A 25,819-nucleotide genomic window follows, 5' to 3' on the forward strand; every position below is an offset into this window, starting at 1 on the left:
TGGGGTGAAGGTGGGGTACAGCCCCAGCCTGTCTCTGGTGGACGCTCTGTTCTCCAGCCCCCTTTGCCTCTCGGGTGTGGAATGAGGGCTAAGCCCTATCCGGGCAGTCCGGGGGCAGTGCTAGGGAGCCGCCCTCAGGTGCCAGGGACTGGCAGCCTCCCGCCTGGGTAGACTGTGGGTCAGCAGTGAGAGGCCTTCAGGGGGCCAGCAGGGCACATCTGCTCCTCTGCTCTTGGCAGGCCCATCCAGAGTGGCCAGACCAGGCACTATGCAGGGGTGTGGCCTGTCAGGAAGACACCTCCCAGGTGCTGCAGGGATGCAGTGTCCAGGAGGTGAGGGCTTTGGTTTCTCCCAGGAAGAATGGGTGAGGCTGGTCTTAGCTTCGGAGCCCACCCAGTGATCTGGAGGGAAACAAGAGCCCTTGGTGTTGTCCCTCGTGATGACCCAGCCCAGGCGGCTTCCCATCAGAGGCCATGGCCTGCAGGCCCCTGAACGGCTGGAGAGAGATGCATCCATGGCTATGCAGGCTGTGGCCCAGAGGGAAAGATCCAGGGATTCCTGGCTGGGAAGGGGCAGGTAGACACAAGTTTAGAGGAACCTGCTGGCTCTGGCCCTCACCGGGGGGACCCTGTCCAAGGGATTCCCCAATTGTTGGTGCAGGGGTGCTCTGGGCCCATGGTGGCCTGTTGGGGTTTGCTGGTCACAGGTTGTGAGTTTTCTCGGAGGCTGTGTGGTGTTTCCATGGGCCCTAGGCCCACTCCCGGGAGCCAGCCCCACGTGCCCATGGGAAGGCTGGGTTTGCCAGATGGCCATCTCGCATGTGGGGGCGGCCTCAGTCCAGGAGGGGAGGATCCCACACAGCCAGCCCCCTCTCGGACCCCGTCCATCCCATGTGCCACTCCACCCCCATGACATCTTCAAAACCATGCCCCCCACCATGCTGGGGCAGAGGGTCAGGCAGCAAAGGGAGGGGAGGTTCTGTTACCTCACCCAGGGCCCCCACGTTCTCCCCATGCTCCGTGGGCACACACGCTTGCTCTCTGCCCACCTCTGGGCCCACCTTGGCCTCCGCAGCCCGCTCCACCTCCTGCCATCCTGCTTAGCTGCCCTTTACCCTCCCCTCTCTTGCCCCGCTCACTTCCCTCTTTCCTCCCTCTGCTTCCTTCTTCTGTAGGAGCCTCAAACCACCGTCATTCATAACCCTGTGGATGGGATCAAGGTATTGCTGCGCCCCCCCCCCCCTTAGAAGCCTGTGCTCTGGCAGGAGGCAGTCAAGCAGGGGTGGGGCAGGTCTGGGACTGTGACCCCTGGGGGGGCCACTTGTGCTGAGAGTAAGGGGACAGGTGTACAGTGAGAGCCACAATTTTGTGACTGCCAAGGCCCCAGAACAGGGTCCATGTGTCACGTTGCTTGCCTGGCAGCCAGGGGCCAGGAGCGCAGGGCAGCCTCAGACGGTCCCAAGGGAGAAGGGCTGGTGTGGGGGCGAGGAAGGAGTAGCTCAGATGTCCCTGGCTTCCCCCATTGCTCACCTCTGCCCCCCTTGCTTCCTGCTGAGCCAGCCTGTCTCCTCTCTGCTCCCGCTCTGACATCATCTCTGCTGCATAGGCATCTCTCCTGCCTGGGCCAGAGAAGGGGCTGGCTCTCGGGTGTCGAGAGGGATGTGGCTGGCCAAGCTGCGTTTCTAGGACCAGCACCCCCCCCACACACACACACCCAGGCCTAGGTTCCCCAAAGGGCCCCCCACACACTGGCTGTGGGCCAGGACCAGGGGCACCAAGCCAGACTCCAGGTGCTGGGAAAGGCCTGGTTGTACTCCTGCCTTGTGGCTTCAGACAAGTGTTCCATGGGCCCTGGGGCTGGGGTGAGAGGCTCCTGTTTTCCCTGCAGGAGGCCTCTAGACCTCTAGACCGTAGGATGATCCCTGGTCCTCCAGCCTGCAGACCCCCCACTTCTGGGCAGGGCCCAGAGCAGTGTGTTCAGTCAGGGTCTCCAGGACTCCGTTTACATGTTCTTTCTGATGAGCAAGGAAGCCTCTTGGGAACCATGTGACAGGTGAACAGCACCTGGTTTCTTATCTGAAGAGAAGCAAGCTGGGAGGTGTGGGGCTGCGTGTCTGCCCTCTAAGGCCACCTGGGGGGTGATGCTCAGCCTGGCTGGACGGTCAAGGCCTAAGGGGCAGGCGTCCCCCTCCTAGGAAAGGAGGTGTGGGTGCAGCTCCATTCTGCCTGGGTTAGGCCAAGGCTCTTGACCTTCTGGAAGCTTCCCTCCCTGTCTCCCAAAATGCACAGGTTGTGGGTACCTTTGTTCTTCACCAGGGGTCATGGAATTTCAAAGAACCCATCTTCCTGGCTTATTAAAGAGAGTCATTTGAGCACAGGGTCTTTCCACTGGGCGTATTGTCGGGAGAAGGTGCAGTCAGGGCCCTGGGCTGTTGGGGACCTGAGCGGCTGAGCCCTGGGGATCAGTAACCTCTGGGGGCCAGCAAGAAGCTCCTGCCCTGACCTGGGGATTCTGGGGTTGGGGCCCGCAGCCTTGGGAGGGCACCTCCACCGTCCGTGGAGGCCACGTCCTGACCTGCTTTGTCCCTGTGTGTCCCCAGGAGTCGTCGGACAGCACCCACACCACCATAGAGGACGAAGACACAAAAGGTACTTGTGCCATTCTGCTGGGGTGATGGGTGGGCCATGGGGGGCAGGATGTCTGCGAGGCTATGGCTGGTGGGTGGGCAGTGGGGGCAGGGCATCTGCGAGGCAGTGGCTGGGTGCTGGGTCCTCTGCGAGGAGACGGCTGGTGGGGGGGCCGTGGGGGGGAGGGGGCGCCAGCAACGGGGCGTGTCGCCTTTGAGGTGGTAGCTGGTGGGTTGGCTGTGGGGGCGGGACGCTGTCAAGGGGGCGGGGCGTCTTTGAGGAGGTGTCTGGTGGGTGGGCCATCGGAGCGGGTCACCAGCGAGGGGGCAGGGTGTCTGCGAGGTAGAGGCAGGTGGGTGGGCTGTGAGGGTCGGGACATCTTCGAGGAGGGTGTGTCTGCGGGGACCTGTCCAGCATGTGCTGGCAGATAGGCCAGCACCAGGCAGTCTCCGGTGCTGGCGCCCTGACAAGCACGGGAACTCCCACCCTGCGGTGGACCAGTTCCTGTGAGGGAACAAGTTCATGGTTGAATTTACTCAACTTCTGTTAAATTTCCTTGTGTTTGTGATCTTGCCTATCTGGCAGTTGATAAGTAGATAGCTAGCAAGGGGGCTTTTCCTGGGTTTTGGGTGTTTTCACCGCTTGTGTGGGTGGGTGGGGCTTCCAGTCTGTGTAGTGGGCATGCCTGTGCCTCAGAGGGTGACAGAGCACCTGCCCCACGTGCCTGCCCAGGCACGCCTCTTCTGCTCTCCACCTTGTCAGCCTCTCCAGGGAAGGGATGTGGCATCCCAGCCAGGCCAGGCCAGCTGACCCTCTCAGCCACACGCTCACACACCCCTCAGGGATGCCCCAGGGCCTGATGGCCAGCCATTCTGTCAGTTTGGGGGATGCAGTGGCACCCCAAAAGGTAAGCATAGGCCCTTGAATGAAGGGAGAGTGGCTGTTCATGTGTTTTCTCCAGACAGACACAGGCCTGAACTGTCAGCATGGAGGCCTCCCTGAAACTCTGTCCCTGCCGTTCTGTCTGGCCAGGTGGGGGCCTGGATGGCCTAAGCCTGCGGGAGGGTCCGGGAGAGCCCGGCCCAGCCAGCCTCCTCCCAGCCCAGAGCTCCACAGCCCCCGGAGACATCCCTGAAGACAGGGCTTACTCACACACACTGAGGGTTACAGGTCTGGATGTCTCCCAGCACTCCTGCCTCCCGCATCCCCACTGCCTCTGGACCCCACCATCTGGTCTTAGGGCAGCTGTGAGCGGTGTCTGGGGCTTCTCAGGATGACCCCACTGGGGTCCTGGTCCCGTCCCTTGTCCTTTCTCTCCTGTGTATCCTCACCTGTCTCCAGTTTCATCTCCCTGCAGGGTCCCTGACAGTGAGGAAGGGCTCCCTGAGGAGAGGCTCGGGGAGCTCAGAAGCCACCCCCCCCCAGTCATTTACACACACACACACACACACACACACACCATTAGGGACACCCCCCCCGCCCCGCCCCCTGCTTTCTCTGCATCAGGAGGCGGGGCCCTGCTGTAGGTCCTGTTACTCTGGAGGGATGCTCCACCCAGGTCCCCTCTAGCCGCCTCTGCCCCTCTGACCGGCCCTCCATGTGGGCTAAGGCCGCACTCTGGTCTCTGCCCAGCGGCTTCTTGCTGCTGAGACCTGTCCTGGGGCAGGAGACAGCAGGGCCCTACTTTCTCCACCCCACCTCATGCTCTGCCTCCTGTCCACACCAGCCCTCAGAGTCCCAGACATCCTGAGCTCCACAAGGAAGGGCTCGGGGGCCTTGGAAGCTGAAGGCCCCCTGCCCACTCTGTGTAAGTAGTGGTCCCAGGCCTGCTGCCCCTGTTGCTCAGTGGCTCCTGCATCCACCATGCACGGCCTCAACTGCTCCAGCCAGGTTGCCAGAGACTAACTGATCGGGCTTGGCTGGGCATCTGGCACTAACTCCTCAGGACAACTCCGAGCCTTCCTCCCTCCTGCACTGTGGTCTAGCCCCCCAGGGTCTCCTGAGCTTGGGGCAGGGCAGGGCCCTCTGGGGTCGCCCACTGTGCTTCCTGCCTTCCTCAGACCACCTGCCTGACCTTCCCAGTCACTGTGGCCTCATGGTGCCCCCTGCCCTGAGCACCCAGCGGGCTCCAGTGAGCCTAGGGTCAAGGAGCTATTACAGAAGCCCCTCTCAACCACAGGCCTATGGGCTGAGAAGGGAAAGGCCTGGCTTTCCTGCCCTCCTGGGTTCTCCACATGCTGGGTTGCCTCCTCTATCCTCCCTGGAGTGCTCCCTTCTCCGCCCACAGCAACTGCCCTGTCGCAGGCAGACAACTGCATCTGCCAGGCATTACTGGAGCCTCTCCCTGTCCACCTTTACCTCCCTGTCCCCCCACATCCCCCACATACCCCCGTGTGTCCCCCTATGTCCCCTACTTCCTCATCCACCTTCACCCTCCCTGTCCCCCCATGTCTTCCAGTGTTCCCCACATCTACCTTCACCCTCCATATCCTTCTACATCCTCCACATTCCCCCTTCTGTCCCCCTACATCCCCATGCCTCCTCTATGTCCCACTCTGCCCCGCTACTCTCTCTGGTTTGGCTCATCAGCCCAGTTTTCTATCCTGCCTGCTCCCTGCTTGCTCTCTGTTCACATCTGGTCTGTTCCACCCCAGCCCCCAGGCTCTCTGACATCCTGAACACAGTGAGGAGGGGCTCAGGGGCCCCGGAAGCCCAGGGGCCCCCACCCTGCCCATCTTCAGCTCTCCCAGCCCCCCCACCCACCCCATGTAAGTAGCACTTTTGAGTGGCCCCCTGGCTGCTCCTGGGGGCTCACAGGGATGTCGAGACCCCTGGTTGTGGTGTGCTGCCCCCTCACTCTGGGAAAGAGCCAGCTTGTGGGGCAGAAAGTGGGGCACAGGGAGTTCCACACAAAGGTGGCATTTGGTCTCAGAAGCTGAGTTTGTGGCTGCAGATGGGCGTTCGTGTAGGAAAGATCAGGGTGATCTAGAGGCTCAGGAATGATCAGGGTGAACTAGAGGCCTGTGTGACGCAGTGTCGGTTACCGGGGGGCACTGGGCTGCCCCCCTCCCAGGCAGGAAGGGAGGAGCCGGCTGTTCCAGCCTGTCCGTGGACTGCCACAAGGATCGCTTACAGGGATGGATGACAGCCCAGGGCCACAGCCCCCCCAACCTGCCTGGAGACACAGACCGGCAGGGAGGTGCTGTCAGATGAGAGGCTGCGGGCCAGGGGCCGGGCATGGCTGGGGAGTGTCTGGGTGAGTGCTGGCAGGCTCTGTGCCCCCACACCCCCAGGCTAGGCCTGAGGGCCAGGGCAGGGAGGAAGGGGAGCCAAGCAAGGCAGTGGCGGGGGGTTGGGGGGGGCACAGGGGCAGCCTTCAGGCAGCAGTGGCTTTCCCAGGGAGCGTACTTGGCCAGAGGGACGAGGGCAGGTGCAGGTCTCTGGGCACCCCCCACCCCTGCTGGCTTGGCTAGGGGTCTCGTGAGGGAGGGGGCAGGGCTGTGGTAGGTGTGCATCAGAGCCTGGGGAGGGGTCAGAACTCCCCATTGTGCAGCATCCATGCCCCACCACCCTGGATCTGCCTGGCCTTGCTTCATAGCAAGGGGACTTGGGTTCATGGAGAAGTGTACTCGGGGTGGAAGGGGGTACCTGCCACAGTACCCCGGCCCAGGTCTGCCACCTGTCCTCAGAGTCTGCACAGCAGGATAGGTTGGGGACTCTGAGAACAGGGCGTGCTATGGGGCTGAGTACACTGGGCTGACCTTGGGGGTCCACCTTGAACCAAACTATGGAGGTGGGGACCACAGAAAGGGGCCAGGAGCAGAGCTGAAGGGAGGGGTGCCAGGGGCCTGTGGCTACAGGTGTGGCAGGACTGGTGGGGGAGGGGTGAGCACTAGGGACGTTGAGGGCAGATGCACTGCCTCCTCCTCCCAGGTTCCTAGCTCCTGGATGTGCCCTGCCTCCCATTCCCAGCACCCCAGCTCCTTTGAGTGTTGGGTGGGCCACACGTGAAGGCCAGGAGTCAGGTCAGCCTAGAGAAGGGACTGTTTGGGCTGAGACCTGGCTCTCAAGGCTCTGAGCAGTGAAGCCCTGGTGCCCCCATCTTCAACGCTGGGACTAGGGTCCGCCTCTCCCAGCACAGAGGCCTAGGCTGTAGGGGCCGTCTGGCTGTGGGTCTTGGGTCCCCTGCTCCCTAGGAATGCGCCTGCCAGCTGTGTTCCTGTGTAAATGGGGTCGGTGCCCACTGGCCCAGGACACATTCTCCATAATCAGGGATTACACCCAATCCAGGCTGATCCTCTGCAGCTGCCTGCCTGATATGGCTGGGCACACCTGGTGCCTCTGCAGATGCCAAGGTACCCGTATTAGGGCCAGTCTGGGGCCACCAGTGTTCCCCCCAGACCCTTTGCCAGCAGCCTGGCCTCCCTGGCCTGTGAGCTCGCCCCAGGAGAGCCAGAGGGAGTGTGAGGGGCTCCTGTTCACCTCTGGAACCCCTCCCAAGCCAGACCCTTACCCCGTCTCCGGAGTCGCCTGCTGATGGTCAGATTGTGCTTAGCTCAGAGGCTTCGCCTCGAGCGAGCCCCTCATGCAGCATGCCCCACAGGCCAGGGTTGGGTCCAGGGAGTAGCCTCTCTGAGGTCTTGCCTTCTATGTCTGCAGAATGGGTGCAGTGGCTGTTTCCCATACACAAGGCTCTGCGATTTGTGTCATGACCCTGACTCTCTCCTCCTGTTTACTTAATACTTCCTTCTTGTGGATTCTCATTTTTTATTACAGTTTAAAAACACTCAATACTCCTTAAGTGGAAGATGAGGTTGACTTGCTGTAGTCTGGGGTGACCATAAAATCAGAGTGTCCCGGAAACCAGACAGAAGAAATGTCGCTCAGCCCCAGTGGCAGGGCTGTTGGCTGCGGGTTCCTGTGGGGTGCTGTCTGTGAGAAAGGGAGGCTAATGAGTGTCGGGTGTCCGGACACATAGGCGCCGCCACCCTCACACAGGTAGAGGGTGCCCGGCTCTGGTGCTGCCATGGGAAGCCATCTCCATTAAGGAGACAGGGACCTGGGAGGGTGGATGAGTGTCCCCACAGCAGAAATGCGCAAGCAGAGGGCAGGGCGGTGGCAGGTTGCTGGGAAGGCAGGTGATGCAGAGGGACCCTGAATGTCCAGTGTTGCCCTGCCCGGGGAGCCCAAGACTAAGAACAGAGAACGGCGTGAGCAGGGACAGAGCTCTGCAGGCGGACACGGGGGACGTGAGGCCTTAGTGTAACAAGCCTGCAGCCCACCTTCCTGGAGCCCGGCTGTGCAGCAACAGCCTTGAGCCCAAAGCCTAACATGGTCCAGACACAGAGTTTGGGGGAAACGGGACCTTAGCAGAAGTCAGCTGGGCCTGGAGAGAGGGTTTTTCAAAGTAGGAAAAACTTGCAAGTCAGCACACACACGAATCTACACATGCAAACAAGCACATATGTGCACATGTGCCCGCCCTCTCCTGGGACACAAGTCCACGCGTGCACCCAACACCTTGAGTGTCATGAGGGCCTCGTGCCCTCGCGGTTCAAACCTGTGCAGCATTCATGGCCTGCCTAGACTCGTCCACCCTCCAGGTGAGCATCTGTGGGTGCTTGTGGCAGGGAGAAGGGGCCAGCCCCCACTCCAGGGCTATGGGCACATGCTTCAGGATACCACGTGCACCTTCTAGACCCTGCAGTCTATGCACTGGGACCCTGCCCTGTGGGTCAGCTCACCTGTGTGCTGTTCCCAGGGGTACTGCTCACTAAAGAGTGGAGACCTGCAGACAGACGCCCACCCCCAGGGGCAGAGAGCCAAGGGCCATGCAGGGGTGCTGGGAATGCTCAGACACACGGATCTGGTGTGGCTGAGACCCAGGAGGAAGCCTGTGGAGAGGTGGTCCTGCCTTCAGTGCATTCGCTGCGTCCAAGGTTTAGCACCAGCATGCTGTTGCTTTAATGGATCACTGTGATGTGTGTGCACATGTGCTCATGCCGTGTGCATTCTGGTGTGTACCTGCAGGGAGGGCAGTAAGCACCTCTGTCAGGACAGGAGTTCTCTGGGGAGGGAGGTGAAGCACAGGATTTAGGGGGACACAGGCACTAACAAGCATACCTGTGAGGTTTTATTTCCTAGCAGTCCTGAGTTGTGCTGGTTTGAATCAGCAGGGTGGGGGGCTGTAGTAGTCTCCACTCTTCCATGTGTTTGAGTTTCCATGAAAATAAATTGTAGTTAAAGAGGTGGAGGGGACCCTGGGGACCAGGCCTGACTGGGTCCAGAGGCTGAGCCAGCAGAGCCCTGGCTGGATTGGCAATGGGGGTGGGGGCACCTATGCCAGAACCGTACAAGTGGAGGCTGGCGGCAGTCAGGGAGAGACCCACGGACTTGGCTTCCCGACTGGACCCCAGTGGCCCTACCCCCTGACTTCTGCTCACATCCTTGCCCTGCAGCCCCCACTCCCTCCTGGCCTCATCTCTTAGTGGACGATCCCAAAAACGTGATGGGTGGGGGCAGGGCTGCTGAGCCCCATCCAGGTGGCAGGAGCTGGGACACTGGACCCAGTGCCACAGCTGCTAAAGGCCCGGTGGATGCGGCCCAGGGATGGGGGAGCATGCAGAGCGGGTCATGGCGGGCTCTGCTTCCCGGCCTCCAGACATGTGGTCCCTCCGAGGGAGTGTTTCTATTCCATGGAGATGCTTTATGTGGACTTGGAAACACGGGGGCCGCTGGTGGCCTCAGAGGGTGCAGTCCGGGCTGGACAGGTTGGGTCCCTCTGGGGGAGGAGAGGCAGGTGGGGTCTGGGGGCACCCTGCCCTAGGCCCGCAGCAGGGTTGCTTGGGGTGGCCTCCCATCACTAGGTGGCTGTGTCCCTGCAGCACGGAAGCAGGAGGTCATCAAGATCACGGAGCAGCTCATCGAGGCAGTCAACAACGGGGACTTTGAAGCCTATGCGTGAGCCGGGCATCTGGGCTGCGGGGTGGGGGGGGCTGCTTCCCCACTGCAAGAGGGAGGAGCAGGGTGCGGCCAGGGCCCCTCCTCACCTGGGTCTGCTCCCCAGGAAAATCTGTGACCCAGGCCTGACCTCCTTTGAGCCTGAAGCCCTGGGCAATCTGGTGGAAGGGATGGACTTTCACAGATTCTACTTTGAGAACCGTGAGTACGGTTGAATAGCGGGTGGGGCACAGGGCAGTGGATAGGTGGTGGGCGCAGGGTGGTGGTAAGGGTGCGGGTGAGGCAGGTACAGGAGAGAGGCAGAGACCAGCGGTGGGTGGGGTTGGGGACGGGCAGTGGGGCGCATAGGGCACCCGTGGAGCCCAGCTCCCTGGCCCCGCCCCCTCCCATAGTGCTCGCCAAGAACAGCAAGCCTATCCACACGACCATCCTGAACCCGCACGTGCACGTCATCGGGGAGGACGCTGCGTGCATCGCCTACATCCGCCTCACGCAGTACATCGACGGGCAGGGCCGGCCCCGCACCAGCCAGTCTGAGGAGACGCGCGTGTGGCATCGCCGTGATGGCAAGTGGCAGAACGTACACTTCCACTGCTCGGGCGCACCCGTGGCCCCGCTGCAGTGAAGGTGGGTGTCCCTGGTGGAGGCCTTGCGAGGGGCTGGGGGCGGGTTGCCAGGGGCGCGGGCCACACCCCTGGGGGCGGGGCTGATCGCCCGCCCTCACCCCCTTTCAGAGCCGCGGCCCGAGTCGCGGGACAGACTCAGTGTTTGGAGCCCGGCCACCCCACGGTGGCCTGCCTGTCGCATGTTTGTGTCTGCCTCGTTCCTCCCCTGGTGCCTGTGTCTGCAGAAAACCAAGACCGGACGTGATTTCTTTTTAACAACAAGACAACAACCACAGAAACAATTGATGTTGGATGAAATGAAAAAAAAAACAAAAACAAAAAAAAGGAAAAAGCTGTAAAAATCACTGGCATTTGTGGGGATTCGGACCGACGGGCACCCCCCACCCACGCTCCATGTGTCTGTCCACTCCTGGCCCCTGGGGACCGTGGGGCAGTGAACGTGTCCACAGGGGCCGGGCCGAGGACCGGTGTGTGTTAGGTGACGCCCGTCCCCAGGCGTCTGCATTCCCTGCCGTGCATGGCTGCTGTCAGGAGTGTCGGCCACCTGGGGCCCAGGGGACCTGAGCACGGCTGTCCCCCTCCTTTCCTCTCATGCCCCCAACATGGATGAGCAGTGCAGAGGCTGGGTCAGCCCCTGGGCACCGGGCAAGCTATCCAAGAAGCCCCCTTTGTCCCAGGGCTCCAGTTCTGATCCCTCCAGGGCCAGGGAAGTGTGGTGGGGGCACCCCTTAGTTTCAGACCTCATGCCTGGCAGACTTGTGGAGAGGACGCTGTTGGCTGCAGCCTGGTTGGGAGGGGAGCCCCTGGGCCAGCCTCCCTCCCCTTCAGGGTCACCTCCCCCTCTGCCCACCTTCCTCCTGCTGGCGCGGCGATGAGGGGCTCCGGCCTTGGTCAAGAGACAGGAAGGGAAGAGGGGTCAGGGTCAGAAGGTGGGCATGTGGCTCCCTGGGCTCCCAGCAGAGGCTGGTCCAGGCAGGTGTTTGCAGACAGTGCTTTTGAAGTCTGGGTCTGGAGCCAAGGGAGGGAAGGAAGGTGGGCCGCCCTGGGCTCAAGGGGCAGTGCATGGCGGAACCCCGGCCAGGCCTCTTGAGGGAGGCTGCTGTGTGTGACGGGGACCCTGGGATGGGAAGAAGGCAGACTGGGCCCATCCTGAGGTGTCCCTCATGCTGGTGGGCAGGGAGGTGTGCCTCAGACTCGGGCCTTGTGGTGAGATGGCAGCACAAGGGTCCCAGGGCAGCCAGCCAGGTCAGGGTGGTCAGGGGCTGTGATAGAAGAGATGCGGGACCCACTGCCCCAACACCTGCCCCCTTAATTCACATTTTCAACAAGGATTTTCTTTATCTTCCCCCACAAATCAAGCCAAGGGAGCCATCCACGGCTGTGCTCAGGACAGCTGTCTCCACCCATGGACACAGGGTAAACATCTGCCAGGCTCCCTGGGCCTCGGGTATTGGCAGTGCTCACCGTGGACCCCGTGTGGCCCGGCCACCCTCCCCTCTGGGAGCCTCCCCCCCTCCCCTCTTCACCTGTTATCTCCACAGAGCTGCCTGTCTGGGATAATTTGGGAATTTTTTCTGGGGGATAGTTCTTTTGCATGACCCCTCTCGACAAGCCGCACCTGCTCCTCTAGCTAGACGTCCGAGGTGTGGTGGCGTCGGCCGGCCGGCTCTGCGGAAGGCCGGCTGCCTGCAGTGCTGGCCGGCCCTTCCTCTTCTCTCTTTTTGCTGAGTTTCATTGTCTTTTCTTTCTGAGCCTTGTAAGTGTAAAAAAATCATTATTTTGTTCTGTCTCGGGAAACTGCAAATAAAAGAAAAACAGGACAAACGGCCTCATGTGCAGCTGGGGGCTCTATCCCAGGGCCCTCCTTCCCTTTCCCTGTGACCATCCCCCATCCCCACCCTCCTGGTGGGCGGGCTCTACACCATCATCTGTGGCCCTGGCCTGTCACTCAGGATGGACACATCACCAGCTGACCACTGTACCCCCGCAGCGTGGGAAGGCAAAGTCATCCGGGGCCTCCCCCAAGAGCACCCTCCCTGGGACTGTGCCTGCTGCATGAGCACTGAGCACAAGAAGGCAGGACCATGTGGCCCCGGGGCTGTCTGAATGCACGGCCCCACGGCCACCTGGCCTGAGGACATCTGAGCAGCACATGGCTGCACGTGCTCGGGCCCAGCCAGGCTGGGGCTTCTGGGGCCTGTGCTCTGCCGGTTTTGCTGCGGGCGCCCTGGCCCTCTGCCCTCCTGGACAGACCTAGTGCAGCCCTGCTAGAACCCACATGCTCCCTCATACAAATGTGGGAGCCTCCCCTCCACACCATGTCCCCAGGCCCTGCCAATGCCTGCCTGTACTTTATGTCTCATGCTTTTCTGGGACAGAAACATGGGCCTCAAAACAATCCTAAACACCAAACATTCCTGACTCAGGTATCTAAGTGATTTCTGGTAAGAAGGGCACGCTGGGCGGAGGGTCTTCTCTGGCCACCCCAGTCCTGCCCACTAGAACTGGAGGTTCTTGACTTCAGCTCCTTGGTGCCCAGCAGGTGTTCTCAGGAGGAAAGGCTGTGCCAGAGAGCACACAGAGACTCCGAGAGTAGGGCTCAGGGAATCTAGGACACAACCCTGGAGTGAGCAGCTCTGTATCTAGGGCTCCACTCACCTATCAGCCGTAATCCGAGGAGGCTCTCCAGGCCAGGCATCCCTGCAGGCACTCACCACAGCCTGGCCCACCCCCGAGGACCTGGAGTCCTGGGGTGTGGAGCAGGACCTGCAGGCTGGGTGCCCCGTGCAGGGTGGCTGGGGAACTACAGAGCGAGGTCAGTGAGACAGTCTTTGGTTCATCACTTAAATGGTACCTGCTTTGGGCAAGGCTCCTTGGGCCTCGGGGAGACCCCGTGCCCCAGCAGGTCCTCCAAGCAGAAGCTAATGCCCTCAGTCCAGCCACAAATCCCAAAGCTACTTCTCATTTCCACAGTCACACTAAGACCGAAGACAAGGCCCGGTGCCAGCAATGACAGGCTGCAAAGTCTTCAGACCCTCTAACCACCAGCCACTGAGGTTATTCACTAACCTGATATCAGACTCGAGGCTCCTCGGCCTATAAGCACCCAAGGAGGCACCAGGCACCCCACATGCCTGTAGAGCCCGCCCCCAGCTCCTGAGGACTTTCCATCTGTGTGGCCCCAGCTGTGGCTGCAAAGCAGCTTCCCAGGCCGGTCCCCCTAGCCCAGGGGTCACAGCAGGGCTAGCCTCTGCACCAGGACCCTGTACCTCACAAGGGCACAACGGGGAGGCATCCCTGAGGCTTGAACAAAGCAGAGGACTATTGTAGAATTTAAAAAGACAACTTTATCCAGAAAAAAAATCTTCCAAACAGAACAGTTAGGCAGCAGTTACTATAAAATACACTCTTTGCCAAGTGCTCTGTGCCTACACAGGCGTGAGCCAGCCCCACCCACCTCACCCCAATCCACACTTCCCCATACCCACCCCCGCTCCTCCTCAGCCACCTCCAAGACTGGAGGACTCACATACCACGCTGTCCTTAAGGGGAAGTAGGAGTCCCCTGGGCGCCAGCAAGCAGGCGGGTTGGCACCTTGCCCAGAGTCCCGCAGCCTAGGCTACATTAGGAGCTGGCACAGTGCCCAGAGCCAAAAGGGCAGCCGCCAGGTACACCCATTTGGGCAGGGTCCTCAGCAGCCACAAAGTCCCACCTTCTAGTCCACACAACAGACTTCAAGGCCTGGCATTTGCTGCCAGGGTGGTGGGACCTCCTGGGTAGGGCAAGAACCAGCTCAGGGAAGGGTGCCCCCACAATGGGACCGTTTGACACCACTCCAGGAGGGGTTTCGGGGCGAGCAGGTCCCAAGGACGCGTTGCAAGCTTGTGTCCTCAGTAAGCACTACAGATCACGAGGAGGCAGCAGGGCCTGGGCTGCTGGATGGGGGGGGCCTCGAGCAGTGCCCCTGCAGGGGCCGGGCTAGGGAGGCGCTGGCTCAGACCGCACCCATGGGGCGTCAGAAGGCTCGGGATGGCCGGTACCTGGTGTTGGTGCCCAGGAATGGCAGCCACGGGAAAGGCCACTTGCAAAGGTGCACAGATCCCAGGTGGTTGCTAGGACAGTCTTGTTACCAACGACACAAAGGGAACACAGGCTGAGAGCACACACTGCTGTGACCTGGCGGTCAGAGCCCAACTGCAAGTCAGGTAAGAGGCCCCCCACCCCTCCACCCCTGCAGGCATTTCTGTGGAACCTGACGGACAAGTAGTGCCCTCAGCAAGAGGTCAATTCAGAAGCGCAAAGGTGCCCCAGAATCTGTGAAGCCGGGTGACCGTCGCCTCCCACCACAGACGTTGGCCTGAAGCGCTTACACCCTGCTGGCCCTCGACGCCTCAGGCCTGCCCACAGTGGGTTTCCCAAGACCCAAGCCCCAGCTCTGTGTCCCCAGCCCTGCAGTCCAGCCTCCCCTCGGCTTATTGCAGCGTTAACGCAGTCCATGCACAGACACAACCCAAAGGCAGATTAAAGCCCAACAAGGCAGGATCCGACCTGCTGAGGGCCTTGCCCAGGTCTGGGGCCCACGGGTCTTCCCAGGAGTGAGAGATGAGCCCGTCAGCATCGGTGTGAGTCACTCAGAGTTTATAGTTTCATCTGGCCTAATGATACACCCCTGGGTGCCTGAAACCATCTTTTCAAAAATCACCAGGCATGTAAATTTGAATGTTCCCCACCCCCAGGCTCTTCCACGACCCCTCGGTCCCTGCCAAGGGCTCCAGGGGTGCAGAGACTTCCCGTGGTGGCTCTGCTGCTCGAGGGGCTGTGGTTCTGATGCGAATGATGGGGCGTTTCGGCCCAGGGGCCTCTGCGCGCTGCTGTCACATGACTGCACAACAAGAGTTCTGCTTCCGGGCCTTGAAAGAAACAAACAGGAGCTGGAGGGGACAGAGGTGGCCGGCAGCTCCACCAGGGCACACGCGGCAAGGGCCCTGTGAGGCTCCAGGAATCGGACCGCTGAGCCGGTGCAGGACCTGGGGGCACCCGAGGTGGGCCCCCGTCAGTGCTGGGGGTTGGGGAGCAAGGCCACGTGGGGGGGACTGAGTGTCTGACTTTGGCCCAGTTTAGGTCCCCATGTGCTATAGGACAGCACACGGGGAGGCGATACCGAGAAGGACTTCAGAGAACTGGGTAGACCCCCCTCCCGCCCCCGACTCACAGATATGCCCAGGCCCCTTCCAAGCACACAGGACAGCAGATGTGCATGGACAAATAAACTCAGCCCCAGCACCGTCCAGATAGTGAGGCCTCTCTGTTGCAGGGAGACAAGTAGAGACGAAAGGGCCTCTTTGGGAAGACTGAGCACCTATCTGCTCCATGAGTAGCCGAGCAGACCCACCCTCCTGGGGTCCTGGGGCCTGAGGCCACAAACAGGCCGGAAGAGGCCTCTGCCCACTTCCGCTATGGCGGCACTCGAGGACCCTGCGGCCGCTGCTGGACCTGGGCCACCCCCTCCACTCTCCCCACAGGTCACTGAACGTCCTGAAGGCTCGAGCAGTGCGGAGAACCCTAGGGAACGGTGCCCAGAGCAACCAGCGCCAGTGCTCACCGTTTTATAGAAGGCTTTAGACTGTGTCCCCAGCACTTCGGATTTGGACACCAGGTCGTCTAGCTTCTCCCCTCGCTCCAGCAGAGACTCCATGGTGTTGTGCTGCAGGGACACAAAAGGAAGGAACATTCTTCTGTTCACAAAGCTAGTTGACATGAGTCCCTCCTGAAGTTCAGCCACAAGAAGCACATCTCCTTTGGGTTCCTTCCTGCCATGCGTCAAGACGCGTCCTAGGCTTGCGGATGAAACAAGACAGGACCTAGTGACTATCCCTTGGGGTGCCCACAGTGCAGGCTGAGACAAGCACACTCTACAAATCACTGATACCTGCCCTCACACACACACACGCATTCCCACCAGACAGCTGCGCTTCACCTCCCTGAAGGGGACTGTGTTAGCATGCTAGCACCCAGGGAACGGCCGCACCCAGACCCCATCTCAGGAGTGAAGAGACAGGGCCCTCAGAAGAGCTCCCGGCCCTGGTGCCACTGGGAAGTGGCTGGCTCGCTTCCAGCCTGGACAGCCACTGCTGGAGCAGCCACAGGACTCCCCGAGGCCTCTTTGGAGTGAGTGGCAGAAACGTGGGCACACAAGCATGAAATGCGCAGACCTAAGAATAAGCAATCTTTTCATCTCCACGTGCAGCTGCACAGCTCAGGTTCTCACCACAGCAGTCAGCCACAGGAAGACATAGAAGGGAAGACCGGCTGCAGGACCAGCAACCGGATTTCTGCAGCCAGAACAGGGCCAGGACGCGTTTGCCCTCCGCAGTCAGGCGGCAGGAGCAGCAGAATGGGGCAGGAGATGAAGGGCGCAGGACAAGAGGATGGGGCTCGGTCAGAAGACGTAGGGGAGCAGACGGTGAAAGATGCAGACACCTCAAGACTGTCATGTCTCACTTTCCTTCCCAAGCCCCAGAACCACGTGACTCAAAGCGTGGTCCCGAGCACCTGGGTCCTGTCCCCCGAAACACGTGTGTGCACCAAAGATGAGCCAGCGGTGGCAGGAGTTTTATGTCTGGGCAGGGTTTTCCTGGGCACCTTTTCTGGGCTCTGTATCCACTCAGTTGGGGTCCATGAGCCACTGGGCACTGGTGGCCTAAGCATGGCACTGTACTGGGGACAGGGACGTAGGAATAAGGACAAACTCCCAGTCCTGATAGCTCACACACTAGTTAGGGAGACGCACAGACAAGTAAAGACCATGTGGTGGCGTCCTGGAGGCCTGTGCACGAAGGCACTTGCAGGGATGCCAGGGAGGAAAGGGAGACACGAGACCATGGGGCCATGCCAGGGAGCCTGCACGTGGCCCCACAGCTGTCCTGAGAGCCGCTGAGGAGCTGTAAGCAGAGAGGGACATATTGATGGTCACCGACTACTGGACAGACTGGTGGCAGGCATGAGGCAGGGACCACAGGACCAAACTTGAGATGAAAACAAAAATGCCTCAAGTACCAAAAATAGATCAAAGTTAAGGGGAAAAAAAGGGTGCATGAAAAGCCGAAGCAATGGTTACAAACCAGGAGATTTCAATAAGATGCAGGTTCCTGGTCTGCTGACCAGGACCTAACAACCCTAGATCTGTGTTTACTCCATACTGGCGGCTGTTGGCTGCCCCCACAGCCCACATCCCGCAAAGGGACACACCTACTGGGCTTGGAGACAAACTACAAAAGGCATCAGCACAGGATAGCAGAGCCAAAGAACTCAGACCTTCACAACCAGCAACTGCCCAGAGGGGAGCACCAGGGGGATGGAGGACCACATGGGGCGGGGGGGAATGGAGGACCACAGGGCAGGTGGATGGAGGACCTCACGGGGCAGGGGACGGAGGACCACAGGGGGAGGGATGGAGGACCACAGGGCGGGTGGAGGCAGGATCACACGGGGTGGATGGATGGAGGATCGCACAGGAGTGGATGAAGGACTGCACCGGCAGGGGAGTGGTGGATGCAGGACTGCATGGGGCGGGGGATGGAGAACCACACAGGGGTGGATAAAGGATCCTGTGGGGGAAGGAGGGAGGACTACAGGGCAGGTGGATGCACGACTGCACGGGGGTGGGATGGAGGACCACATGGGGGGGCAGATGGAGGACCTCACGGGGGAGCGATGGAGGACTACAGGGCGGGTGGATGCAGGACTGCATGGGGCAGGTGATGGAGGGCCACACATTGGGGTGGGGCAGATGGAAGACCTCATGGGGGAGGGATAGAGGACCACAGGGCAGGTGGATGCAGGACTGCATGGGGTGGGGGATGGAGAACTGAATGGGGGGGGATGGAGGACCACACAGTGGGGGCAGATGGAGGATCTCATGGGGGAGGCATAGAGGACCACAAGGTGGGTAGATGCAGGACCACAGGGGGCGGGGATGGAAGACTGCACGGGGGAGGGGGGAGGACCTCAAAGGGGTGGGATGGAGGACTGCATGGGGGTGGTGGAGAACCACATGAGGCGGATGGAAGACTGCATGTGGGGGCAGATGGACGACTGCACAGGGGTGGGTGGAGGACAAGGGGGGGTTGGATGGAGGACCTCACGGGAGGAATAGAGGACCACACTGGAGGGAAGATAGAGGATCACACAGGGAGGGGGCGGAGGATCACACCAGGGTAGAATGGAGGACCACACTGGCAGGAGAATGGCGGACCTCACTGGCAGGGGGGAGGGTGGGAGGGTAGGATGGAGGTCCACACTGGTTCTCTGTGTGGACCCCTACAACTGGCAGGAAAGATAGATATAGCGTTGCCTAAGCAAGTCTGGCTTTGAGGCCTTGGACGCATAGGAAGAAGCAGGCAAACACCCCCTTCAGAACAGTGCTTGAGGGGCACCTGGGTAGCTCAGTAAGTCGGCCGCCAGACTCTGGCTCAGGTCATGATCTCACAGTTTGCGGGTTCGAGCTGCACGTTAGGCTCTATGCTGACAGCTTGGAACCTGGAGGCTGCTTCAGATTCTGTCTCCCTTTCTCTCTGCCCCTCCCCAACTTGTGCTCTGCCCTCTTCCCCCCGAAAATAAACATTAGGAAAAAAGAAAAAAGAAAAGTGTTTGGATGAGAACTCCCAATAAGCCTTGATGGCAGCGTGGTGGCTGCCAGGCTTTCTGCCCTCAGCTCTGGGACGTGCTGGCCCCCACCCTGCTTACCAGAATGATTTTGGTCTCATCCAGCTCAGCCTGCACCTTAGTCATGGGATCAGCTTCTCGAGGATTCTAGGGGAAGAGCCAAAAGTAATATCAGGACCATTTGGAAACAAAGCTCAAACCAAGTGAGCTGGACACACTTTCCCAAGTTAAAACCTGCAGCTGCTTCCACACAGGACAGGGAGGTGGAAGCCTGCCGCGGGGCTCCGGTTTCAGGTCTTAGATCCAGGTCGTAACGTGGGCCCCTGCATGGTTCAAAGAGACGTCGACACCAAGGCTGCCCGGAGTCACCCAGAGCCACAGCAGTCAGGGGTGCTGGCTTTCCTGTGTCACACGGCCTCTCCCCGGGGTGACTAGACAGCCTACCTGGTAGCGACTGAGGTGGCCGTCTAGGGCCGTGTAGTGAATTGTAGCAGGGGATCCGACTGGCCACTCTATCCTGTCCACCTGCTTGGAGAATTCGTCTAGTACCTGCAAGACAAAGGAGCATGTCAGTACCGCCCACAGCTATAGGCTTCAGCAGATGGCCTTACCTGAGAGAGGCAGGCAGGCCCCAGGAGGAGGGAAGGGGAGGACAGCTAGTGGCCAAGGGCACGTTGAGGCTCAAGTTTTAAGTACTCTGGTGATTAAAAACAAAGCGTACCCAGCCTAAGATGAACCTCATCTGGAGAACAATAAAAGTATTCAAATTTTAAACTATTTCTGCTTTTATGTGGTCATAAAGTTCTAGGAGAAAGAGTGCTGGCCCTCCTGGTTTCCAAAACAGTTCTTCAAAAGGGAACTAGATCCTTTGGATTTAAGTGACCACCAGATTTCATTGGCTTGTAAGTGCAGCTGTGCTCCAGGAGGCCAGGGGCCGGCACCCTCAAGGGTTTATGACAAGTGCTGCTCAAAGGACCAAAGCGCACACAGGCAATGGACCAGAGTGGGGAAGGAGTGCCCATCACTGCGGGACAGGCAGAAGCACAGAGGTGGGAGGGCCCACTGTTTGTAGGGACAGCTTGATGGAGGGAGGCGGCCGCAGGGCAGGGCACGGAGCCACAGTCACCACTGCTGAGGGCAGAGGCAGGAGGAGACTGGCCAGAGGAATGGCCGGGAAAGAGCACAGATAGAGATGGACCCAGGGCCCATCCCAGAAGGAGGCTGTGACACTGAGGCAGACATGGTGAGTCAAGGTGGCACTTGGGGACATGAGCCCAGACATGGGAGCGAGGACAGGCAGAAATCAGTGCCAGGGAAAGAAACTGGGAAGGGATGCCAGACTGTCTCTTGGTTTAGGGCCAAGAAAAAAATGGGTTGATTTCGGACATATTACTTCATCCTCTGTCCCTTGGGCACTGACCACACTTGTCCATCCAAATCCAGTCTGGCCACACTGCAAACTCACCTTCTCCAACAAGGTAAAGGCCACCCGGGACGGATATTCACTGTCAGCAATGACCACTCCTGCAAGGCTGTCGTTTCGCACGTAGACGTGACACAGATACTCTGAGAAGAGGCCAGACATGTAGATGGTAACCTAAGGCCATTAGACGTTTTCACCCCTGATCATCAAAGCATCGCAAGGCTGAGCCCTTGCCTTCTGGGTCATTGAAGTTCACACAGGACAGTGCATAATGGATCTCTGCCACTAGCATGGCACGGCCCAACACCTGCTTTAGGATGAGCGAATGCCCAGGGGCCTGGCGTGCAAAGCCAGGAGAGCAGAAAACGTCTCAGGCAACACAGCCCCAGATGCATTTCCAAGTTACACCCTGAGCTCTAGACCAGGCCTGGCTGCAGTTCAGGGGCTGCACCTCTCAGGCTCCACTCTGTCCCAAGCTGAGGAGACCCTGTATGAGACAAGCAGCCTCCAATTTCTTAAAAATCCCTATAGGGGCGCCCAGGTGGCTCAGTCAGCTGAGCGTCAGACTCTGGCTCAGGTCACGATCTCCCAGCTCATGGGTTTGAGCCCTGCGTCAGGCTCTGTGCTGACAGCTCAGAGCCTGGAGCCTGCTTCAGGTTCTGTGTTTCCCTCTGTTCTCCCCTGCTCTCTCTCAAAATAAATAAACTTAAAAAAAAAAAAAGAGAGAGGCGCCTGGGTGGCTCAGTCAGTTAAACGTCCAATTTCAGCTCAGGTCATGATCTCACAGTTTGTGGGTTCAATCCCTGTGTTGGGCTTTGTGCTGATGGCTTGGAGCCTGCTTCGGATCCTGTGTCCCCCTCTCTCTCTGCCCCTCCCCCACTTGTGCACGCATGCATGTGCCCCCCCTCAAATAAATAAAAAATAATTTAAAAATCCCTATAAGAGTGGACCCAAATCAAGACATCACCTCTCGGGGCCCCAGATTTCATCATTACAGGAAACCTGGCCTGTTCTGTTCTGTGCTGGAGGGTGTAAGGGAGGGAGAGGAGAGGGGAGGGGAGGACAGCTGAGAGAAGGTCCATTTACAAAAAAATTAGTCACTGCTGGCTACGGATGCCTGTGCTAAAATCATCAAATTATCCAAAAGTACAGTCTGTACAAAGGCTACTACAAAACAGTCATCATTCAGGACACGAAGCTTTGTCATTTTATTATTTTAAATTTTTTTCAAGTTTGTTTTTGAGAGAGACAGACAGACAGAGCATGAGCAGGGAAGGGGCAGAGAAAGAGGGAGACACGGAATCCGAAGCAGGCTCCAGGCTCTGAGCTGTCAGTACAGAGCCCAATGCGGGGCTCGAAGCCACAAACCATGAGATCATGACCTAAGCTGAAGTCGGACAATCAACCGACTGAGCCACCCAGGCACCCCAAAGCTTTGTCATTTTAAAAAGGATTAAAAATTACACCACAGTAAAAGGGATGTGAGGTTGACAGCTGACAAACAAGAACCTTCTTGTCTTTAAGATGTTCAAGCACCAGACCCTGACGCAAAACGAAAACAAGGAAAGGGGAGAGGGAGAGATGAAGAGCTCCAGAGTCAAGAAAGGGCAGTAAAGGAGAGCAGGGTGGGGGATAGGACTGTCACCGACACTCTCCAGGCTCTGTCTGCACTCCCGAATAAGAAGGATCACACGCGAGTGGAGGTGCATCCACAGAACCGGAGACCCTGGATTGGTGCGGATGGAACCAATCTCAGGAAGAAAACTGGGGAAGCAGACACAGCCGGTGGGAACCAGAGTGTTTCCACGCTCACGGCCCAATTTCACTTCTGCGACATGATCAGTACTGGGATCTCACACAGAACAGAAGCACCCCGGGGATGGTGACCAGGGTGGCACTGTGTGCGATGGGCCATCTCTGCCCAATGAAGTTCACACGATGTGTCGGTACGACACGTCTGTCTCTCCTGATCGGTCTGTACAACATATGCCTCTCCGATAAAAGCCTGAAGATTCTCACAGGAAACCTGAATTATGAACAAGGAAAAAACAACAGCCAAGAGAAAATGTGGTGAGTTTTCGGATTCCTGGTCCAAACCCTAAGGAGCACAGGCTGTAGAATTACCTTAACAGGGCTGGTTGGAAATCCTTTTTTGAGGTGTGCCCAGCTCTGGATGAAAAGAGAATTCAGGAAGGCCGCTTACGGCCCCAAGAGTCAGACCCTCATCTGAAGCAGGTCTGAGCCGCGGGGGCACGTTTACTTGGACCACTCAGGCGCCAGCAGTGGGCTCAGCATCGAGTGCAGACAGAAGGAAGAGGAGGGAGGAACAGGCCAGAGGTGTGCCAGGAGCCATAGGCTGCCCAGGAGGGATGGCGCGCACACCCACGAGGGGGCGGTCCTCTTACCTTGTTCTTTGACGGAAGCTCTGCTGCCCTTGGCCGAGCGCTCCACAATCAGCTGACTTGTGAAGGTCATGAACTCCTGAACACTAAGAAACACAACGCGGATTACCTACTCTGGTCACCTTGTCCCCAGCACAACGGAAGGTGACCTCTGAACTCGGACACTAAGGAACTAGTGCTTCTTGGCTTCATTCACTGCCTTCCCGGCCCTGGCGACAAGGGATAAACGCTGTTTTGTTACCAACCGCCCCGACCGTACACCCCACGCCTGCTGCTCCCACCGCGCCAGACAACCCACTTCCTGACCTCCAGGCACCTTCTACAGGCTATGGGGAGCTGACACTGCAGTCAGCGGAGGCCCCAGGACACACACAGGAGCAGAAGCTGGCAGATATGCAACCGGGGGGCTGCCGCACATGCCAGACGCTGCAGCAGGGTGTGCGTGCACCATGGACATAGCCGAGGGCACAAAACTCGGCCTCGGGCACACTGGCTCAACCGTGGTGCGTCAGCCAGGCCGCTCTGGGAGTCAATGGCTCAGCTGAGACCAGGAAATGACTTGTACCAGGGCCACCCGACAGTAAGATGCAGCCGGAACACAACAGTCACAGGTGGCAACAGTGCAGCCAGAGGGACAGGGGCCAACAGAAAGCCCGTGACTGGGACTGCCATGCAAGGGGCTACGTGGAGTGAGGACCTTTGACCCTGTGGTGGACGTCCCTGTCTGGACCCCAGCTCCACCACGTGCGAGACGTGTGACCTCCAAGCAAGTTACTTGCGGCGCTGTGTCTGTGCACGCGATGTGATGGCCACACAAGTGCATGGTAGCACTTGCTATGTCGCTTTGGGAGAGTGATGTGATCATAATAATCCCAGAGAAAAGTCTCTGCATAAGGAAGTTCTTGCAATAAAACTAACCAGAGACAGAGCTCACAGAAGGACGGTCGTTAGGCAAAGGAGGAATTACACTCTTGCAAGTCTGCACACAAGAGCCAGAAAAGCCAGGGAACCATCTGAAGGTTTCACAGCCTGGGGTCTGGTCACATGAGGCAGGAAGGACCGAAGAAGAAAACAGCTGGATGGTGTGCTGCCCTAAGAGGGTGTCCCTGGAGTGCTGCAGCTGTTTTCACCGCCAGAAATGGTCTGGAAACCCTTGCCAGTGATGTCAGGGCCCTACCCTGAAATCCCTGAGAACCCTCGGTATACATGGGCCAGGACAAAGAAAGGGAATCACCTGGCCAAGCTGGTACCAAATGTCCCATCACAGACAAGTAGAGAATGGAGCCCAGCTAAAGGAAACAGTATCACGAAGGTGCTTCACTAAGGACCCAAAAGAAGCAGAACGTTTCACAAAATAACAACATAACTGTTTTAGATTCTGCCAGCAAAGCCCACTCATCAGGAACAGGAACTGCATGCTTAGAGTCCAGACGGACGGTGTGGCCACAGACATGGACCCTGGAGGGTCCTTCCCCTTTTGTACCTGAGTCAGCCCAGCCCTCCCACGACGGGCTGCCGGGTCTCCAATATACAGGTTCTTGATACTGAAGCATCCAGAAACAGGGGGAAGCCTGTAGGCCCTACACATTCCGCGCTTCCTTCCAAATCTTCAGCGCAGACCCTTCTGCACCACCAGGGCTCCCCCAGAAGCAGCACACAGTTTGGCTGTGGGTCCTGGCTGGTTTCTCGCGGCCTCGGTGATTCCGTCCGCAAAGCGGAGCACCCCTCCCACTGAATTGTTGGGAAAACCCACCCGATAACCTAAACGGCTCCCAAGGGGTGGCGCCCAACCTGCCTAGGTTAAAATACAGATTTCTGGGCCCCAACTCTCTAGTTCGGAAAGTCCGGGTATCAACCTGGGAATCGGCATTTTTTTTCCAAGTCCACTGATAATTTTATAACGACAGATATATAGAACACACTGAGCACAAGGATAATATCCTAGAAAAGTATAAACCTTTCCAGCGAAACAAAGAGGATTCCTCCGAGGTACAGTCCCCAAACCGAAGAGGAGACCACCGCCGCGCTCCGCCGCGGGAGGCCACGCCCCCGCCGCCCACCCCCGACTAGCCTCGACCCCCACCCTTCCCCCGCCCCGCCTGGACCTCCCTCCCCCGCCCTCCGGGCCTCCTCCACCCCTCCCTCTCCCTCTCTCCCCCGCCCTCCCCCTCTTCCCCACCGTCCCTCTCCCACCCCCCGGGCCTCCCTGCCTGGGCCCGCTCACCTGGACCTCTGGAAGAAGCTGAAGGAGGACACGTCGTACGCGGCTTTGAGCAGCACTGCCTTGGGCTCGCCTTTGTACAGGACGCTGAGGCTGTACAGCTTCATGGTGCCGCGCCCTCGGGCCGCCCGCCCCACCGCGGGACTGGCTCGCACCGAGCAGCGCGGCCGCCGCCCCTGGGGACCGCCACAGTCTGCTGACTGGTCGGACGCCGGCTTCCCCGCCTGGCGCGGGTCCCGCTTCCGGTTCCGGTCAGGGGCCGCCGCCCGAGGCCAGCGGAGGGCTTTCGTGCCCTGGAAGGAAATAGGAAATGCCGGAAATACGAAGGCGGTGGGACGAGGACACAGGGAGGCAGCTCAGCGCATGCGCGTAAGCCCGGCCCCGCGCTTCCGGCCAGTCTAGGGTCGCTCCCTCCCTCCTGGGGTGTCCCGTCCCCTCCCGGGGTGTCCTGTTCCCTCCTGGGCCTTCCCCTGTCCGTCCTGGGATGTTCTGTACCCTCCTGGGGTGTCCCGTCCCCTCCTGGGGTGTCCCATCCCTACCTGTATTGTCCGGTCCCCACCTTGCCTCCCCCCTCTCTCATGAGGTGTCCTGTCCGCTCCCAGGCTGCCTTTCTCCCTACCAGACTGTCCTGAGCCTTCCTGGGCAGCTCCTGGGAGCAGCACCCGCAGCCAGTGCCCTGTGGACCGTAGACAGGACTGTGGTTTCAGGAGGGCTGCCTGTAAAGCAGTGTGTAAATCCAGCCTCCTTCAGAGTGACGGGCAGGCTCCTGCAGGGATGTGAAGGCATGCCTCTCATTCCAGAGGTTTGATTCCGAAGAACACGTCCTTGCCACGCCTTCCTCCTGCCCCTGGTCACACAGGCCCTGTCACCACAAACCTGCAGGGCTAAGGGCTTCT

The 25,819-nt window shown here is 59.4% G+C and overlaps 2 protein-coding genes across 5 annotated transcripts in view; one reads left to right on the plus strand and one right to left on the minus strand.

The window, feature by feature from the left end:
- The window catches only part of CAMK2B (calcium/calmodulin dependent protein kinase II beta), an 80,202-nt gene extending 69,682 nt beyond the window's left edge, over positions 1-10,520 (plus strand). For 2 of the 4 annotated variants that reach the window (XM_039242970.1, XM_039242972.1), the window contains 6 exons: positions 1,175-1,219; positions 2,600-2,648; positions 9,494-9,587; positions 9,694-9,788; positions 9,980-10,214; positions 10,322-10,520. In XM_039242970.1, the coding sequence (XP_039098901.1) occupies positions 1,175-1,219; positions 2,600-2,648; positions 9,494-9,587; positions 9,694-9,788; positions 9,980-10,212 (516 nt within the window). In that variant the 3' untranslated portion in view covers positions 10,213-10,214; positions 10,322-10,520. The remainder of the gene's footprint in view (positions 1-1,174; positions 1,220-2,599; positions 2,649-9,493; positions 9,588-9,693; positions 9,789-9,979; positions 10,215-10,321) is intronic. The other 2 variants (XM_039242971.1, XM_039242973.1) reach the window with 1 other exon arrangement.
- Positions 10,521-14,829: 4,309 nt separating this feature from the next.
- Positions 14,830-25,178, minus strand: YKT6 (YKT6 v-SNARE homolog). Its single transcript, XM_039242995.1, has 7 exons — positions 24,927-25,178; positions 22,706-22,788; positions 20,343-20,443; positions 19,322-19,426; positions 18,959-19,024; positions 15,816-15,917; positions 14,830-15,123 (listed from the first exon to the last, which is right to left on the minus strand). Exons 1-7 carry the CDS (start codon positions 25,028-25,030, stop codon positions 15,088-15,090), a joined length of 597 nt encoding a protein of 198 aa, XP_039098926.1. The 5' UTR covers positions 25,031-25,178; the 3' UTR covers positions 14,830-15,087.
- Positions 25,179-25,819: the final 641 nt, after the last annotated feature.

Source organism: Hyaena hyaena, unplaced genomic scaffold, assembly GCF_003009895.1.
Source record: "Hyaena hyaena isolate Hyena2069 unplaced genomic scaffold, ASM300989v1 scaffold_218, whole genome shotgun sequence".
Lineage (NCBI taxonomy): Eukaryota > Metazoa > Chordata > Mammalia > Carnivora > Hyaenidae > Hyaena > Hyaena hyaena.